The 17,792-nt window shown below is 47.5% G+C and overlaps 2 protein-coding genes across 6 annotated transcripts in view; one reads left to right on the top strand and one right to left on the bottom strand.

Moving 5' to 3' along the window:
• UNK (unk zinc finger) overlaps positions 1-3,063 on the bottom strand; it is a 33,617-nt gene extending 30,554 nt beyond the window's left edge. The window contains exon 1 of one of the 5 annotated variants that reach the window (XM_045489638.1): positions 2,900-3,063. In XM_045489638.1, coding sequence (XP_045345594.1) covers positions 2,900-3,003 — 104 coding nt within the window. In that variant the 5' untranslated portion in view covers positions 3,004-3,063. Of the gene's footprint in view, positions 1-1,936; positions 2,876-2,899 lie in introns of those variants that run through there. The other 4 variants (XM_045489637.1, XM_045489635.1, XM_045489634.1 and 1 more) reach the window with 4 other exon arrangements.
• A 3,812-nt stretch (positions 3,064-6,875) lies between these two features.
• LOC123604022 (histone H3.3A) lies at positions 6,876-10,380 on the top strand. The gene is made up of 4 exons (XM_045489642.1): positions 6,876-7,163; positions 7,615-7,752; positions 7,856-8,009; positions 8,104-10,380. The coding sequence occupies exons 2-4, from the start codon at positions 7,625-7,627 to the stop codon at positions 8,230-8,232; spliced, it is 411 nt and encodes a 136-aa protein (XP_045345598.1). The 5' UTR covers positions 6,876-7,163; positions 7,615-7,624; the 3' UTR covers positions 8,233-10,380.
• The last annotated feature ends 7,412 nt before the right edge of the window (positions 10,381-17,792 follow it).

Raw genomic sequence — 17,792 nt, 5'->3', positions numbered from 1 at the left:
TACAGCAAAAAGTCCAAAGTTAGGTAAATAGTAGATACATTTTGGAACGTAATTGCTCTGAAATTTCCCATTCTTAAATCTGCCTTTATAAAATTCTACTACAATATACAAGATGGACTTGTTCTGAAAATAAAACAAATTACCTAGCAAGATGTCAAGTAGAAGAGGCCTACTACGTGCACATTATCCTTTTACTGCATGCTAATCAAATGCTTGAAGCTGTACAAAAGAGTTAACTAATATAGGCATTTTCTAAAGGGTAGGATTCCTCAAGTCTAGCACAAGTGCCTACCACACCAATTTGCTAAAAGAATTATTTCAAAATTTTTCTTAAAGCAAGATTATTCACAAATTTAGAGAAAAAAAAAGACCAACAAAATAATTATTCTTCAAACTATGTCACGAATAATCTTCTTGGTTTAGGAAAAAGATAGTTTAAACTCCAGGACTTTGTGGGGGCAAGAAGACAAGCCTACGGAAAGGCAATATTTGTTTTTGGTGGATTCAACTGTGTTTGCCAAGATTGTCTGCCATTATGATGAATGGCACTCAATTTTTTAAAATTTTTAAAGTTTGTTCATGTTTAAGCAATCTCTACACCCATTATGGGGCTCGAACTCTCGACCTCCAGATCGAGTCACGTGCTCTTCCAACTGAGCCAGCCAGGTGTTCTGAGTGGCAGTCAATTTTAACACATATTTCTTCCAGATTATTGCATATCACATAATCTCAAATAATAGCAGGCACAAAAAATACACAAAGTTAGTGTACTTTATGTCCAAGTTTGAAAAAGTAAAAAAAAGTTAAATACAGACATTTAAAAAAACAAAGGGTCTGTATCTGTATTCCACAATGGGATCGATGCAACATAAGGCCATATTCAGATTGGTATAAATTCTGGAAGTTCATGCTTATGAGGAAGAATTTTTAAAAATGCTGGCCAGCTCAAATTTTTAAAGCAAATATTAAAATAAAAATATTCCTGTATTCTAACTCCCAGGGATAACAAATGGGTTCACCTTAAAAAAAAAAAAAAAAAAAAAAAATCAGTGCCAGTAAGGGTACAGGTGCCATCATCTGTGTGCTCAAGCTCCCTGCAACTCAGACCTGGCATGACAGGGGAATGAAGTTTTCCAAATCATCACAGCTTCTGAATGCCCATAAATCTACCAAGGAAGACAACAGATGTCCACCTCTGATTTTTGGTGATGAAAACAAACATACACACAAATGAACAGTTAACATGAAATAAAAGATGCAACACCTACAACCTCCAATCCACCCAATCAGGCTTGGGCGTTTGTTTCATCTACTTCTGTTGATTACTAAGCCACCGCAACAGCCAAGACTGATGATTACTCTGCACTTACCCAACAAGGAATGGAAAGACAGATTTTAAACAAATGAGCGTCTATAGGACAAAAAATCGGATATTAACACTTACACAGATGTTACCTTGTTTCATCTGTCAACTCAAAATTATAAGAAAGCCCTTCCAATGTAAATTCCACAGCATACTCAGTAACAACATACAGAGGTTGCCGAAACCTTACTCAAGATATTATACGTATTTTACGGAAAAATATGATCCAAGCAACCACAGATTATATAAAGACGCTCCAGTTTATGTGAAATCTGCAGATTTTCAAATCAAAACCATACTGCTGCTTGACCACATCACTCAACTTGATCCGTATTCTCGGAGGTAAGAGCATTTCACCAAAACCAATGGAAGAATGGCCGAAAGAACTCCAGTAATAAAGGACCAGCAAAGCAATGGCCTCAATAGAAAAGTAATGGTTAACGTGAGTCGGACTGTAGCCAAGAAAAAGCTTCCACTCCTTTCAACCAATAGCAGGGAATCTCACAAAGAAACCAATACACTTTCTAAAACCGATGTCCCCCAATCCCAGAACAGTTTCCCAATGGGGCTTACTTCTGTGAGTGACAAACAGGAGCTCCTCCTGTCTAGTTTTAATTCTTTCTACTCCAACAGGGGCTCCCTGCGCTCGGCTCACCAGGCGGCATTACTGTGTGGCTCTTAAGGGTTTTTCGACCCCCAGGTTCCAAATCTCCAGCCAGCCTCAGGTCCACCTGGGGATCCTTCTAAACATACACAGCACCTGGGAGGCACTCGAAGAGCATCAGGGAAATTGGAAACCAACATTTTGCTAAACAGGAGGGCCCGCCTCTGTATCTCTTTCTTCCGAGGCACCTAGCGCTAGGTGGTCGCTGAGCGTGCTTTGAAAGGACATAAAGAGGAGACGGGGACCTCCGCTCAGACACCAGCAGGTTCCCATCTCGCTGGACTCCTGCGGTGGGAGTGCTGGGGCTGGGGACACGCTCGAACCCCGTCGCCCTCGTGGCCCCGGACTCAGGCCGGGTCAGCTGTCCCCGCGAGTTCCAGCAAGAGGGGCCGCCGTACGCAACACACGGGCTTCGGGGACACAAAAGGCCTCCGGGGTAGAGTGCGCGGGGCGCCTGACAGGACCTCGCGCCAACCGTCATTCACAGCGGCCCTAGGGCTGGCCCCCAGGGCACTCGTCCTGGCCGTGTCCCGGGCTTCTTATCGCCCCCGCGAGTGCCTGAGACTGTGGTTTTACGGTCTGAGGAACAGTTAGGCCTCAAAGGCCTGGCCTGAGATGTGTGCTCTCCGCACCCCGCGCTCCCGCCTTCCCCACTCAGCGGCGGGGACCGAGCTTCCCGCCCCACGGCCCGACCAGGGGTTGGTGGCAGTTAGAGGCGGTTGGGACCGGCCCCAGCAGGTTGGAACCGGTCTGGGCCGGGCCGGAGGAGGAAGGGGGGGAGGGAGAGGCCGCCTCGCGCTCTCCCTGCGCGCGTGACTCACGCTGGCCGCTGACGTCAGGCGTGCGCGCGCGGCGGGGGGGGCTCTACGTACGTGTAGTGCTGCGGTTTCTCGGGCTGTGCCTGCAGCACCTGAGCGGTAGCGGCCGGGGGCGCCGAGGAAGCTGCGGAGCCGCCGGGCCCGGGGCCCTTCGACATGGTCCTGTCTTCCTGCCTCTTCGCCGCTCCCCTTTTATTATTCAGTCTGCGCGGTCCGCGCCGAGGACCTAGTGCGCCTGCGCCGCGCCACGAGAACGTGAAGACCCCCCGCACGGCAGCAAGGGTTGCTGGGAGTTGTGGTCCTCGGTTCGGTAGGAATTTTACCGTCGGCAGAGGGTTGCTGCCAAAGGAATGGACCACAATACCCAGGGATCTTTGCAGACGGTGTCCCGGATGCTGACGGCCCGCCACGACTTGTGGGGATTGCAGTCCCGTGCCGTTTCTCCTTTTTGCCAGTGCGTTTCCAGTTTCTCAGAGGAGCTTTCCTCGAAACTGGACTTCCTGGAGTAGAAGGCGCTCAGAGCTACAGAGGCCCTACCGACTTCTGTGAAACAGTCTCAAGTATAATTTCATCGCCTACAGTGTAATGATTACTTCGCCACCGGAGTTAGTAGAGCTTGGGCTCAGTTCTGATGCCGGCCCCAACAGTGTGCTTAAGAACCTGTACTGTCCGTTTGTAGCTCTGGGCCTTTGTGCTGCAGGCACCTGCAGTACTTCTCCAACATCCTTATTCTTGGGGCCGGCCTAGCTGGGGAGGCATGAAAGAAAGTGTGTCTACTAGAAGTCAGTCTCAGAAATCTTTGCTAAAATAGCGCTACACCGCATAGTATTCCCGCGTCTTTGCTGAGGCGCTTCATAAACCTTTACCCGCCCTGAAACCTGGAACTCCACTTGGGTCCCTTCTCAACTTGACACCTGGCCTGACCAACTTGTTTCCAGTACATTAGGGGCCAAAGACGAATTTAATCTCCGTCTAGAACAGTCTCAGTTACACTGGCAAGTTGTAGGGGTGTTGAGAAGTGTCACACAGGGTCCAAAGGCAGATCTTGGGTTTGAGTAGGGGCGGGGCAATTAATAATCCGCTACAGTTTTGTGCTCCGGTTGGCAGGCTTTCTATGTTTCTCATCCTTGCTTCCCGCTAGTCCAGCGAAATTCACAACGTGGATTTTGTAAAATAATCCAATTTCTCTGACCTCGGCACTCTGTGAACTTTACAAAGCTCTTCGTGATGCATTGACACTTGTCATTTAACTTTGTTTTCCAGGGGCACCTGGGTGGCTCAGTCGGTTAAGCATCCGACTTTGGCTCAGGTCATAATCTCACAACTAGTGAGTTCGAGCCCTGCGTCGTCTGGCTCTGTGCTGACAGCTCAGAGCCTGGAGCCCCTGTCTGCCTCTCCGCATCTCGTGCTCTCTCTCTCTCTCCCTCAAAATAAATAAATTAATTAATTTGTTTTCCGTATTGAGTCTATTTAAATCCATTGTTTTTAAGACCGATTTATACATGATTAGATAGGATTTTGTTAACTAATGATTGTCACGTAAAGGAAAACATTCCCGGTAATCTTGGGAGTGACGGAGGGTGGGGTGAACGGAAAATTGTTAATGCTTAAGAATGACACATACTTATTTTATTTAGTTCCGAATAGCCTCACATCAGAAGCCAAATTGTCAGCCTACAAAGTTGAGAAACTGGTATTTCCCAAACAGGCCAAATCAACTGTTTAACCACTAGGGGCGTGTGAAGATAAAAAAAAATTCCAAAAGGACAAATAAAAGTTGTAGTATTGCTTTAACCCTGTTACTAAATCCAGGTAATTGGTTTGTATGTTATTCCCAAAATTCCCGAGTGTGATTTGAATGAAGAAATACAGTTCATAGCACTAGGCTTTCAGTAAGTGTATACCATAAGCTTCAGAATGAGTGGGTACTGGTAAAATTGGGAGATGATATCATCCAAACTGCTTTATTTACAAAAGAGGAAACCGAAACTTAGAGAATTTGCACAGAGTTACTCAGCAAGCACATGGCAGAACAAGAACTAAGTTAGTAGCTTACATGCTGCATCACTTGTACATTGTTTTGATTGTATAAACATTTTCAGTTCTTCCCCATTTCCTGTGTTGCCTTTTCTGCCCCGGTACCAATTTAGGAAAAAAAGAAATCTGTATAACCGCCCGAGGAAGAAAGACAAACTATTTTCACTAACCATCCTTTACATGGATAAATGTAAGTCTATACCTAGCTTCTCATGGAGCAATTTTAGTTCTCCTCTGGTAATTAACAAAACTGCAAAAAGAAAAACAAAACCGGAGTGTCTGTCCTCTGGAGGCTTGGGACAGACAGGATTCTGGATCTTTTAGAAAATCCTTGGAACACAAAAGGATTGTTAACTTGAGAGCCCATTTCTTCTCCAGTACATTTGGGCGGTCAAAAAAAAAGTTAACCCTTGCAGGGTATTTTTCTGGTTACATCCCAGATCATTCGACGGCTTTCTATGTGGGATCTAACCAGTACCTTGATTCTTGGCTTTACACAGGTTCTGAGGACAGGGCGAGAGCCTCCATCTTGGTTTCTCAGCATCACATGAATGAAACAGAAAGCTTAATTTTTCCCCTACTGTAAATTTTGGGAAGAATGCAGAAATTAAGGTTGACCAAATTGTCACATAAAAGTTTAGGTATGTGATAATTAAATACAAAGTGTATCTGTTAAGATTGAGAGGGCTGAAATGAGAGGGATTTGATACCGGAGATTGGGTCAAAGCCATTTTTGCCATACCTGATTTTTCAAATTGTGCATTTTCCCCCTCACTGTTGATACTGAGAGGAGACCTGCAGTGTCACAAGTAAATTTTTGAGGTATTTGTCTTTATGTACACTAATTATCTAGTTAACATCTACACATACTTGGTTTTGCTACCTTTTATTTTGGTAAATTTAAAAATATTCAGGGGTGCCTACCTAGCTCAGTCAGTGGAACATGTGATTCTTGATCTCAGGGTAGTGAATTCGAGCCCCACGCTGGGTGTAGAGATTACTTAAAAATAAAATCTTTGTGAAAAAAATTCTGTGAAGCCAGAGTAGGAACAATGGAGTAAAATGCCCAAAGCTCGATTTCAATTTTCTGAGCTTTGTTTGGCTGGTCTTAACCTTAAGCCTGCTTTGATATTTTATATACCTGTGTCATCAAGAGAACTGAGTATTACAAGACATCAAAGGCATTTATTTAGGCAAAGGTAGGGATTACCATTTTTATACATTTGTCACGTTTCTTGAAATATCTACCAGAATATACCATTAAATACAAGGACACATATTTAATTTAGTTTTCTTTATTCTTTATGGACATGCAAATGCTGTTCTGGGACTATTCCCATTCTGGCTGTAGTCATTCCATTCAGTTGAATTACGTAATTCAAAATATGCTGCTTAGTAGGTTACTTCTTAAGCGTGTTGAAATTACAATGTAATGTAATTTGTGATGGTCTGAGAACATACAGAACAGGAAGCATAAAATCATTTATTGACATTTTTCTTTGTATCTACTATTTACTCCTACCTACACCACCAAACAAAAGAACTGCCTCTTGATTAAAATGTATATGCGTGATGTCTAAAATACTTGGTGATGTAATATGATTTGCTGAATTCTAATTTTTTACACTGTGTACATAACTATCAAAACGTGAAAGTAAATAATCACAGGGAACACATTTTATTTTACAATGGAAAATATTTGCAAAAACTTCCTTAAAGTAACTTCTCCTCCTGCATTTTATTAGCGAGATGCATCTATGGTTAGGCTCCTGCCCATCCCGTACCCTTAAGCCCTGCTAGAGACCAATGCAATTCATTTGCATTGACTTTCTATTGTAGAGCTTTGGAACCAAGGGAAGGATCCAAACATAGCTTCATTTTATCCAATCAGAAGAGCCGCTTCGTGCTAACCTCTGATTCGCCCATTCCTCTTTGCATTCATCCAATCATCAGGCCACTTTAACAGCCAATCAGCGGCCTAGATACCCACCAATCCGGGAGCGGGGCCGAAGCACGGCCTTTGTGTCGGGGATGTCAGCGCGTCGGCGAAAGCTCCCGCCAATAGAAAAAGTCGTTGGTGTATGCAAATGAAGCCCCTATGACGCAGAGACGCAGCGTGAAGCGTGGGTATAAAAGCGGAGGCAAAGGGGGGGCTTGGAGCACAGAGCGGTTTGGTCGTTCGTTGGAGGGTCCTCTTTTGTCTGCTCGGCGACTGCGGCTCTTCATTGGGGAGCAGGAGCGGCGAGACGATCGGAGAAGCGGCCTAAGACTTCGGCGTTGGGTAAGTGTTGGCGGTTTTACTCTTTGTTCGAGGCCCCGGCAGCCGTTGATGCCGCGGGCCGCAGCCGTTGGGAACGGAGCGCTGGCCGGTGCGGGCCGCTCGGGCCGCTGGTGTTGGGTGTGGGGCCGGGAGGTTTTCCCTTGGGGTTTCGTTCCGGAACCGCGTCTCCGCCTCTTTCCCGGTGGTGATTCAGAGGTCCCGACGCCGGGTTCCGGGCAAGCGGGGCCTCCGCCCGTCGAGGAGGGGAAGTGACTCCTCCCCGCGCTCCCCCTCCCGGGGGAGGCCGCCGCCGCTCCTCGCAGCCTGAGTCATTAGGGGAGGGGGAGGAGGCGGCGGCCCCGGGCCATCTGCCGCAGCAAAGAGGCGGAAGGGCAGGGGCGTCGAGCCCGTCCTGTTCTCCGCCCCCGGGAGGTTAGCGCCACGGCCCGAGAGTCACGGGTGTCTTCTTTAGGTAAAAGAAAATGGCCCGAACCAAGCAGACGGCTCGTAAATCTACGGGTGGGAAAGCGCCCCGTAAGCAGCTGGCCACTAAAGCCGCCAGGAAAAGTGCTCCCTCTACTGGCGGGGTGAAAAAACCTCATCGCTACAGGTAGGCGAGTCGGAAGGAAAACAATGACCCGGCGGCGCGCGGCCCCCAAGCGGGAGCGCTGTCCGCTCTCGGGGATCCGCTTACACTCTCCTGCCCGCTGCAGGCCCGGGACCGTTGCGCTTCGAGAGATCCGTCGTTACCAGAAATCGACCGAGCTTCTGATCCGGAAGCTGCCTTTCCAGAGGTTGGTGAGGGAGATCGCCCAGGATTTCAAAACCGATCTGAGGTTTCAGAGTGCCGCCATTGGTGCGCTGCAGGTAAGACGAGTGTGGCTGGAGTAGGGTCGGAGGGCTTCTGCGTGGCTTCTCGTCCTCCGAGAGAGTTTAATGGTGTGGCTCTTGTGCTCCACAGGAGGCCAGTGAAGCGTACCTGGTGGGTTTATTTGAAGATACTAATCTGTGTGCCATCCACGCTAAGAGAGTCACCATCATGCCCAAAGACATCCAGTTGGCTCGCCGGATACGGGGAGAGAGAGCTTAAGTGAAGGCAGTTTTTATGGTGTTTTGTAGTAAATTCTGTAAAATACTTTGGTTTAATTTGTGACTTTTTTTGTAAGAAATTGTTTATAATATGTTGCATTTGTACTTAAGTCATTCCATCTTTCACTCAGGATGAATGCGAAAAGTGACTGTTCACAGACCTCAGTGATGTGAGCACTGTTGCTCAGGAGTGACAAGTTGCTAATATGCAGAAGGGATGGGTGATATTTCTTGCTTCTCATGATGCATGTTTCTGTATGTTAATGACTTGGGTAGTTATTAAGGTACTAGAATTGATAAATGTGTACAGGGTCCTTTTGCAATAAAACTGGTTATGACTTGATCCAAGTGTTTAACAATTGGGGCTGTTAAGTCTGACCATACATCACTGTGATAGAATGTGGGCTTTTTCAAGGGTGAAGATACAAGTCTTAACCACAGTGTAACTTACAGTTTCCTTAAAAAAAAAAAAAAAAAAAAAAAGTAAAACTGGCAGCTATAGAATACACTATGTGCATTTATAATAGCTATTTTATATATTGTAGTGTCAACATTTTTAAATTAAATGTTTTACATTCACATGTGGTGGGGAGTCTTGTCATTAAGGTGTGTGTAATTTAAAGTCCAGTTGGTTTTCTCCTAACTAGACTGCACTTGTTTTCATGAGAGTAAACTGCTTTGCAAATTATACCTTGCATAAGTCCTCATTCTACCACATGTTAACTAACCCTCTAGCTGATTAATGCAAACACTAAGGGGGGGATTTTATTTATAAGGGCTCTAGAATATAATACAAGTTATTCACACCAGCATCATCTGTTACTAATACTCTATACTAGTTAGTGCAGCTTTTCTTTGTGTTGTGATTGGTCTCATAACTAGGTTTTTTTCTCTACAAAGAGGAAACCATACCGAAGTTCTTTTTCTTGTGGAGTTTGTATTATAATAACCCTTAGAGTAAACTTGCTGTGGGAGAGGGGCACACAACTCCAGCTTCTTGAACCTCTGCCAGTTAAGGTGGTGTCGGGTTAGGTTACATCTGATACATGGTCCTGGAAAAATCACTTTATAGAGGTGGCCTTCCAAGTGGTTTTAAAAACTAACCTATTGAAGTCTTTAGGTCAATTATGTATGTTGACTAAATTTACAAATAAACTTGTTTATTCAACGAAGTGTCAAAAACCTACATTGAATATACAGAGAAATACATCCATTATTTAGGTTCTTTGTATCTTGAAGCTTGAGCTTGGTCTATATCTGGTTTTGCTTGGTAGACAAACCATTTGTATACAAAAATAATGACGAATTTCCTTAGACAAGTCATTTCACCACAAGTACAGAGTACCTTGGTTTAAGCCACTTTTTCAGTATGAAGCTAGTTTAATTGACCAGTGATGGTCCACTGTAAGCTTGTTAGTATCTAGATCTAGTCAGCAAGACCATGGGCACAACGGCCACTGGTCATCAGATGAGCATTTTGTGTGTTTGAAGCTAGTAGCTATAGAAAAGATAGTTGTGCCCTGATAAAGTAGCTTTTTAAAAAAAAGTTTGGGTTAGTTTCACATACAAGGGGCTTATGAAGAGATGCAAGTCAGGATACATAGGCTTGATACTTGGCAGCTTAACGAGTCTTCGCGAGGCACTGAAGGTGGAAGGGTGGAGTCCAATAACTGCTCTGGAGCAGTGACTTCCAATTCTAATGATCTCAACATTGTTTCTGAAGGACGTTGCCATCTTGGACATGGGAGTGTGCTGTGGGGTGCCTGGCAGTGTCTGAGTAGTAGACTTATCTATGGTGATGTCCGTTTGTTGAGCTTACTCGTTGTGATAACCCAAGTGGGGTGAAACTTGACTCTTCCCCAGTACAACTTGGGTACATCCTGATGTAGACGTTTGTGGGTTTTATTGGGCAGCTTGGAATCTTGCTGCTTTAAATAGTGCAGCTTGTGCTTGCACAGTTTGCATGAGCATACTTAACCCAGCAGTCGAAAGTATCTTTTGGTTCTAGGAAGCTGCCCACACAGGATAACCCTGGGTTTTAGGTGATGGAACAGAATCTGTAAGGAGAAAAGCAAAAGCTGGAGCTGATGAAGGTATCCTGTGCCCTTGATGGATGAGACAAAAATAAAGTTTTTTGAAGTTGAGATTATCTCATCTTGTTAATGGTCTTCATTTGAATTGATAACACCTATTTCACAAATAAAACTTTTTGTGGGGAAATGCTCGGAAAGTTTGCCTTCTGACTTAGCTGAGGGGGGGGGGGATGCATTCAGAAAGGACAGGCAGACCCCCTTTTGAAAGGTGTCACAGTTTGCTCAAGGCTGCAGATTTATGCCTGTCGAGCCTGTGGATTAATGGTGCATTTCTTGACTGTCGATGGATTTGATTAAGGCCAGACCCGTTGAGGGCCGGAAGTGTCCGCATCCTGCACGGGCTCTGACTACCAGGAGATTTTGAACCAAGCTGTTTATTGCCCTTGTCCTGAAGCCCTCAGCCTGGCCAAAAGCCAGGTCCACCCTGGTGAGGTAGCCCCCATTGCTTTTCCTCCACACTTGCTTGTCCTTGCATTCCCCTTTTTCCCTGCTAGGCTAATAGTAATTATGGATCTGTGGGCCCTTGTTTCTAAGTCTGAATCCCTGCTTCATCCTTAAACTGGTATGTGTAAAACCAGATGATTTATTCAACATGTAGAAATTACACTCTGTTTACAAAATTTAAGGTGGCGGGGTGCCTGGGAGGCTCAGTTGAGCGTCCCAACTTTGGCTCAGGTCATGATCTCAAGGTTCGTGAGTTGAGCCTGGCATCGGGCTCTGTGCTGACAGCCTGGAGCCTGCTTTGGATTCTGTGTCTCCCTTTCTCTACCCCTTCCCCTCTCATGCTCTGTCTCTCAAAGATGAATAAACGTTAAAAAAAACACAAACGGGCCCCTGGGTGGCTCAATCAGTTGAGCGTCCGACTTCAGCTCAGGTCATGATCTCACAGTCCGTGAGTTCGAGCCCCGCGTCGGGCTCTGTGCTGACAGCTCAGAGCCTGGAGCCTGCTTCAAATTCTGTCTCCCTCGCTCTCTGCCCCTCCCTCACTCATGCTCTCTCTGTCAAAAATAAACATTAAAACAAAATAAAAACTGCAACGTTTAAGGTAGTATGAAAACAGAGGCAAGCACTTCAAACCCAACTTACTTAAATATATCTTAAGTTTCCTTGTTTATTTTTTGAGAGAGTTCAAGTGGGCCAGGGACAAAGAGGAGGGGGAGGAGAGAGAGTCCCAACCAGGCTCTGCACTGTTGGCCAACGGACTCAAACCCACAACTGTGAGATCGTGACCTGAGCCGAAATCCAGCTGGATGGATGTTCAAGCCACTGAGCTACCCAGGTGCCCCGAACCCAGCTTATTTACAGAGATCTGCCCTTAGTCAAATAGCTAACTGGGTCGTCCTCACACTTCAGCGAGAAGGAAGGACAGATCCGGGAGAGGCCAGCAATGGCCACTCCATACCCCTTGCGGGGGCTTCCCAGCCAGGGAGGCTCAGAGTGTAGGGAAACAAGCTCTGAGCTAACTGGCTGGACTGGAAATTTACTCTTTTCCACTCAGTTCCTCAGTCATTCCTCAGCTTTTTCCCCGGGGCTCTCCCTAACTGGCTCCTTGCAAGGACTGCCTCCTGCCTGGTGGTGGGCATGGGGGCTGGGGCCTGTGCAGCACTTGGAAAGCAGGCCCCTTCTGGATCACTTTCAGGTAGGGTAGCAGAGGGTAGACACAGTCCAGTCAGCTGTCTGCCAGTGGGTCAGCAGGAAACTTGGGCTCGCCCTTCGGTTCCCACAAGACGGGGCCAGCCTGTGTCCGGGAGCAACAGCAGAGGGGGCCAGAGAGCAGAACCTCAGGCCTGTGGCCAGCCCAGCCCGCCAACGGGGAAGGGCGAGGTGTGGTTTTCACCACACCCGTCCGCAGCTGTTGTCTCACTGGTGGTGCTGTGGTCTACTGGGCATGAGAATCTTGAGCCCCCACCCTGAGCCTCCGGTCCCCACCCCTGCCTCCCCCGTCCCTTGGGTTGGGAGTGCTTCACTGTCACCCCACTGTGGCCATCACAGCCTGCTTTCCCTCAGCCCTGACACTGAGGCACCGACCGAAGAACACCGCTGAGCTGGCTGTGCCGTGCCTGGGCCCCACAGCCTCTTCCTCCCTCAGCCCAGTGGTGGTCCCACCTGCCCCCGTTGGGCATTCCTCAGGGGGAGTCCGTCCAGCTGGGCCTGGCTTTGGTCAGCAACTTCAGCACAGGCAGCTGGCCGTCTAGCTGCCTTCCTGAGGACAAGGCTAGGGGAAGGAAGGAAGGGCCAAGTCCCTGCCCAGGCTGCTAGCCCAAATCCCGCAGCACCCCCACGGAGAAGGCTAAAAATGCCCCCTTGGGCCAGATGGCTGGCCTTTTGGCTCCCTGACCCCTTTGTCACCTCTTTGTCAGCACGTGTGGGGAATGAGCAAGGTTGTAGATTGAGGTGATGCAGCTGGGTCAGCTTGGAGTTTACACAGAAGAAGGCTGTGCCGTGAGGTGGAGCCAGGGCCTGGTGTCCTGCCCCCTGGGGGGTGTCTGCTCCCCGTGGCTCTGTTAATTGCCCAGCAGCCCCCTGGCGGTGAGGGATCCCACCTGGATACCACCATTGTTCCAAGCAGGATCATGGAACTTCTCTGGGATGTGCCCCTTGCCTGAGCATCAGGGGCCAGGACTGTCGGTCAGGCACCCCCAGAAGAAGCATGTAGCTTTCTGCCCTGAGCAGAGGACCCTCCTCCACCCCACGTACACCATCACCCTTCTCCATAGAGGAAGCTCAGAGTTCTGCAGTCACCCTCACTACCAGGGAAGCAAGGGCAGGGGCTTTGGTGAGGCTGTGGTCCCTGGAGGGGCTATAAAGCCACACATGACTTGGAAGGGTGCCAGGGACTGGGGTCTTGTCTCCATCCAGTAGCTGCCAACCCTAGTTGAGGAATATATACAGTGGAATGGAGGGTGGGCAGTGCCCAGTGCAAGGTGCAAGAACAGATTGCTGTGGGGCGTCTGGATGGCTCAGTTCGTTAAGCAGCGGTCTTCGGCTCAGGTCATGATCTCACGGTTTGTGAGTTCAAGGCCCATGTCAGGCTCTGTGCTGACAAGCTTTGGATGCTGTTTCTCTCTCTCTCTCTCTCTCTCTCTCTCTCTCTCTCTCTCTCCCCCCCCCCTCCCCTGCTCAGCCTCTTGCTCTCTCTTAAAAACAAACATTAAAAAAATAAAAACATCAAAAAATAAGAAAAGGGTGCCTGGGTGGCACAGCCAGTTAAGCATCAGATTCTTGATCTCGGCTCAGGTCATGATCTCACAGTTCATGAGTTTAGGTCCCTGCACTGTTGGTGCAGAACCTGCTCAGGATTCTGTCTCTCCTTCTCTCTGACCCTTCCCTGCTTGTGCTTGCTCTCCCTTGCTCAAACTTAAAACAAAAACTTAAAAAGAAGAAGAGATGCCTGCGGCCCTAAGCTGTCCCCTGCATCTTGGGAGTCTGGATTTCTCCCTGGCCATTGGCATGACAGTCATCAGCCTAGAGAACAGGAACTTCAGGGACATGGTGGGGGCAGCAAATAAAGATAAGGCCTAAAGCTGGCCCCTCTTGGCGGAAGCATTCAAGGCCAGGGAGGGACAAGAAGCTCCTGGTGCTTTGAAGGAAAGGCCTAAGACTTGCTTGTATTTGGAGTTGTGCCTGGCACACAGCAGAAGCTCCAGACGTGTTTGCTGACCAGCCCGGATGGCCTTGGCAGCCCACAGCACAGCTGGCTGGATCTGCTCCTGGCATGGGTGGCAAAGAATGAGCCCAAAGTCCCAAGAGCTTCGGTTACCGGCCTGGCTTCCAAACTGGGAGTGTTCCATGTAGAAACTGGGGCTCCAGTGGTCCCCGAGAACAGCTGCCCCTTCCCGTCCCTTATTAGAATCTGAGCTTTGTGTCTTGACACTTCAGTAAGCAGAAGCTATAGCAGGTCAGGATGCTGCTGGGGACAGGGTGGTAGCTGAGAGGATGGGCTCAGGGTCAGCCAGGCTCAGGTTCAAGGCCCAGCTCCCCCACGTGGATGAGTTTCCGAACCCATCTGTGCTTCCCTATCTGTAAAACGGGAATAAAAGCAGTGTCTAATAGGCTTGAAAGGATTTAATGACATAATCTGTGCAAAGCCTGGTGACTAAAAATATTTGACAGCAGAAGTAAAGGGCACTGACCAATCAGAACACAGACTGGTAGTAAACAACCAGTGCTGCCCTCTGGCTGAGTACAGCCCCGATATCAGGGCTTACCACAAGCTCAGGGTTAGTATTACCAATATGACAGAAGCTGCTATCATTCATGTTACAGCAGGGCAAAGGGGGTCCAAATCAGAAGATAGGTTGGCCCTCTGGAAACAACCACAAAGAGAAACTCCCAGAATCAGTGAGAGGGTGGCCATCTGCTGAGAGCAAACATTTTCAGAGAAGGTGTCTGTAGGTATCAGCATGGGAGATGTGGACCCAAATCCCATCAGGGGTCCAGGCTGTGACTGCAGCAGAGAAGCTAGAGCTACACAGAGCTCAGAGACCCTCAGTCGCATGAAGAAAAACCAAGTCTAAAAAAACTTTTTTGAACATTTATTTATTTTGGGGGCACCTGGGTGGCTCGGTCAGTTGAACGTCCGACTTTGGCTCCGGTCATGATCTCACTGTTCATGGGTTTGAGCCCCGCGTCGGGCTCTGTGCTGACAGCTCAGAGCCTGGAGCCTGCTTGGGATTCTGTGTCTTCCTCTCTCTGCTCCTCCCTGGCTCATACTCTTTCTCTGTCTCTCAAAAATAAACGTGTGTGTGTGTGTGTGTGTGTGTGTGGTTGTTTTTTTTTTTTTTTTTAATGTTGTTTATTTTTGAGAGAGAGAGAGAGAGAGAGAGAGAGCATGAGCAGAGGAAGGGGCAGAGAGAGAGGGAGACACGGAATCCGAAACAGGCTCCAGGCTCTGAGCTGTCAACACATAGCCCGACACTGGGCTCAAACCCACGAACCGTGAGATCATGACCGGAACCGAAGTCGGATGCTTAACTGACCGAGCCACCCAGGCGCCCTGAAAAACTGAGTCTAGCAGGAAGGACCCAAAGGCTAAGAACAGCACAGAGACGGACACAGATTCTGGTAGGGAAGAGGCACCTCTAGAGTGCCTGTCTTCAGTCAGGAGCCAGTTCTCACTATCATCTGGACAGATGTGGGTCAGCAGCCTCTAGGCCTGCCTCAGCCACTGGGCATCTGGCTGGCACTGTGGTATTTCCATCACTGTGGTGGGTATCACTGGCAATTCGGTCACGATACCGCAGTCCCTTGTGACAGATGGCTCTGGCTGTGCTGGAACGAGTGAGTTTTTCAGCCAGTAGAGCAAAGGACAGACCAATAAGGGTGCCACCCCGCCCCGCTCCCGCCAACCCTGTGACATCTGGCCAGGAAAGTGGGAGCGAGGGTCAGAGGTCAGAGGCAGACTTCTCTTGAACAAATTTCATGTAACCCGCTAGATGGGCTTCAGAAACAGAGTAAACACATTTTCCAAATAAAATCAATGTTTCAGAGTTCCTCCACCGAACAAACAGGAACACTTGCCCTTAGATCAAATCCAGGTTCTCTAAGACTGAAACAATACAAAGGACGAGTATAGGGCAAATGGATATGTTTTCAATCAAAATGAAACAATGGAAATAAAAACAAGGGTGTAGGCCTGGCAGGCATTGGGATCCCTCCTCTCTCTCTCTCCTTATTTAGAAAGCGTTCCTCCTCCATCCCAGCACTTAGCCAGAGGGGGCCGGATGGTGTCTGCCTCCCACCCAGAGCAGGAGAGCCTGGGCTTTTATCTGGCCAATTGCACACAGGAGAGTCCACTGATGTCTGTTGAATTAATGGATGACTGATAATAACAGCAAATATTTATTCTGTGCTTACCAGTGCCAGGTGCTAGGCTGGGCACTTTACGAAAATGATCTCATTCAGTTCCTTTTTATAACCGTTTGTTGGGAGGAATCGCTAGCCCCCATTGTACAGATGAGAAACTGAGGCTCAGGTGCAGTCATCTGCCTGAGATCGTAAGAGCAGAGATTTGGGCTCAGGACTGTTGGGCGTCAAGAGCTCAGGTGGGTAAAGCATTCACAGAGAAGCGGTTGCCTGGTCCCACGCGTCTCTGAGAGTGGTGCCTGGATGGGAGGCATGGTTTATGAGTTTAATCCCATTTCAACCAGCCCTAAGGGCCACTCATTGTCTTGTCTTTTGTTTTGCCTACGCTAAAAAATGCTTTACTGAGGAGTGCTCAAAGGGAGCAGGCCATCAGATGGAATTTGGGATAGTTTCATTTCCCAAGTTGTTTTGGTTTTTTATAATAGAGCAAGCATGAGCAGGGGAGAGGGGCAGAGGGAGAGATACAGCCTTCGCGTGGAGCCTATTTAAGCAATTATTTAATTAGATATTTAATTATTCATTTAACTAATCTTTACACCCAAGGTGGGGGCTCAATCCTACGACTCTCGGATCATGACCTGAGCCTAAATAAAGAGACTCTTAACTGACTGAACCACCCAGGTGCCCGCCAAGGTTTTTTTTTTTAAAAAAGCAGCTTTTATTGAGGGGTGCCTGGCTGACTCAGTCAAAAGAACACTCGACTCTTGATCTAAGGATTGTGAGTTCAAGCCCCACATTGGGTGTAGAGATTACTTAAATGAAAAAATAAATTTAGGGGTGCCTGGGTGGCTCAGTTGGTTAAGCGTCTGACTTCGGCTCAGGTCATGATCTCACAGTTCATGAGTTCGAGCCCCATGTCGGGTTCTGTGCTGACAGCTCAGAGCCTGGAGCCTGCTTCGGATTCTGTGTCTCCCTCTGTCTCTGCCCACCCCCCCCCTCCACCGCTCGTGCTCTGTCTCTGTCTCTCTCAAAAATAAACATTAAAAAAATTAAAAAACCAGCTTTATTGAGATACATTACACATATCATACAATTCACCCATTCCAAGTATAAAATTCAGTGGTTTTAGTATATTTGAAGATCTGTGCAACCATCACCACAGTCAATTTTAGAACACTTTCCACACCACAAAGAGAACTCTGTACCCTTGGTTATCACTCTTTATCCCCTCCATTTCCCTCAGCCCTAAGCAACAACTAATCTCCTTTCTGTCTCTGCAGATTTGCCTACTCTGAACATTGTGTGTATCTGGAATCATACAACTTGTGGTCTTTTGTGACTAGCTTCCGGCATTTACCATGCGTTCAAGGCTCAACCATGTAGTTCTATACTGTGTATCAGCACTTCACTGTTTTTATGCCTGAGCAAAATTCATTGTTATGGACATGCCACATTCTCTTTATCCATTTATCCCTTTGGGTTGTTAACATCTTTTTTTTTTTTTTTTTTTTAAGTTCATATATTTATTTATTTTTTAGTAATCTCTACACCCAATGTGGAGCTCGAACTCATGACCCCAATATCAAGAGTCACATGCTCCTCCAACTGAGCCAGCCAAGCGCCCTCAGTTGTTACCACCTTTTGGCTAATGTGAGTAGTCCTA

Source organism: Leopardus geoffroyi, chromosome E1, assembly GCF_018350155.1.
Source record: "Leopardus geoffroyi isolate Oge1 chromosome E1, O.geoffroyi_Oge1_pat1.0, whole genome shotgun sequence".
In the NCBI taxonomy this organism is placed as follows: Eukaryota; Metazoa; Chordata; class Mammalia; order Carnivora; family Felidae; genus Leopardus; species Leopardus geoffroyi.
The sequence above is the reverse complement of the archived record's forward strand: the minus strand, read 5'-3'. Positions and strand labels throughout refer to the sequence as shown.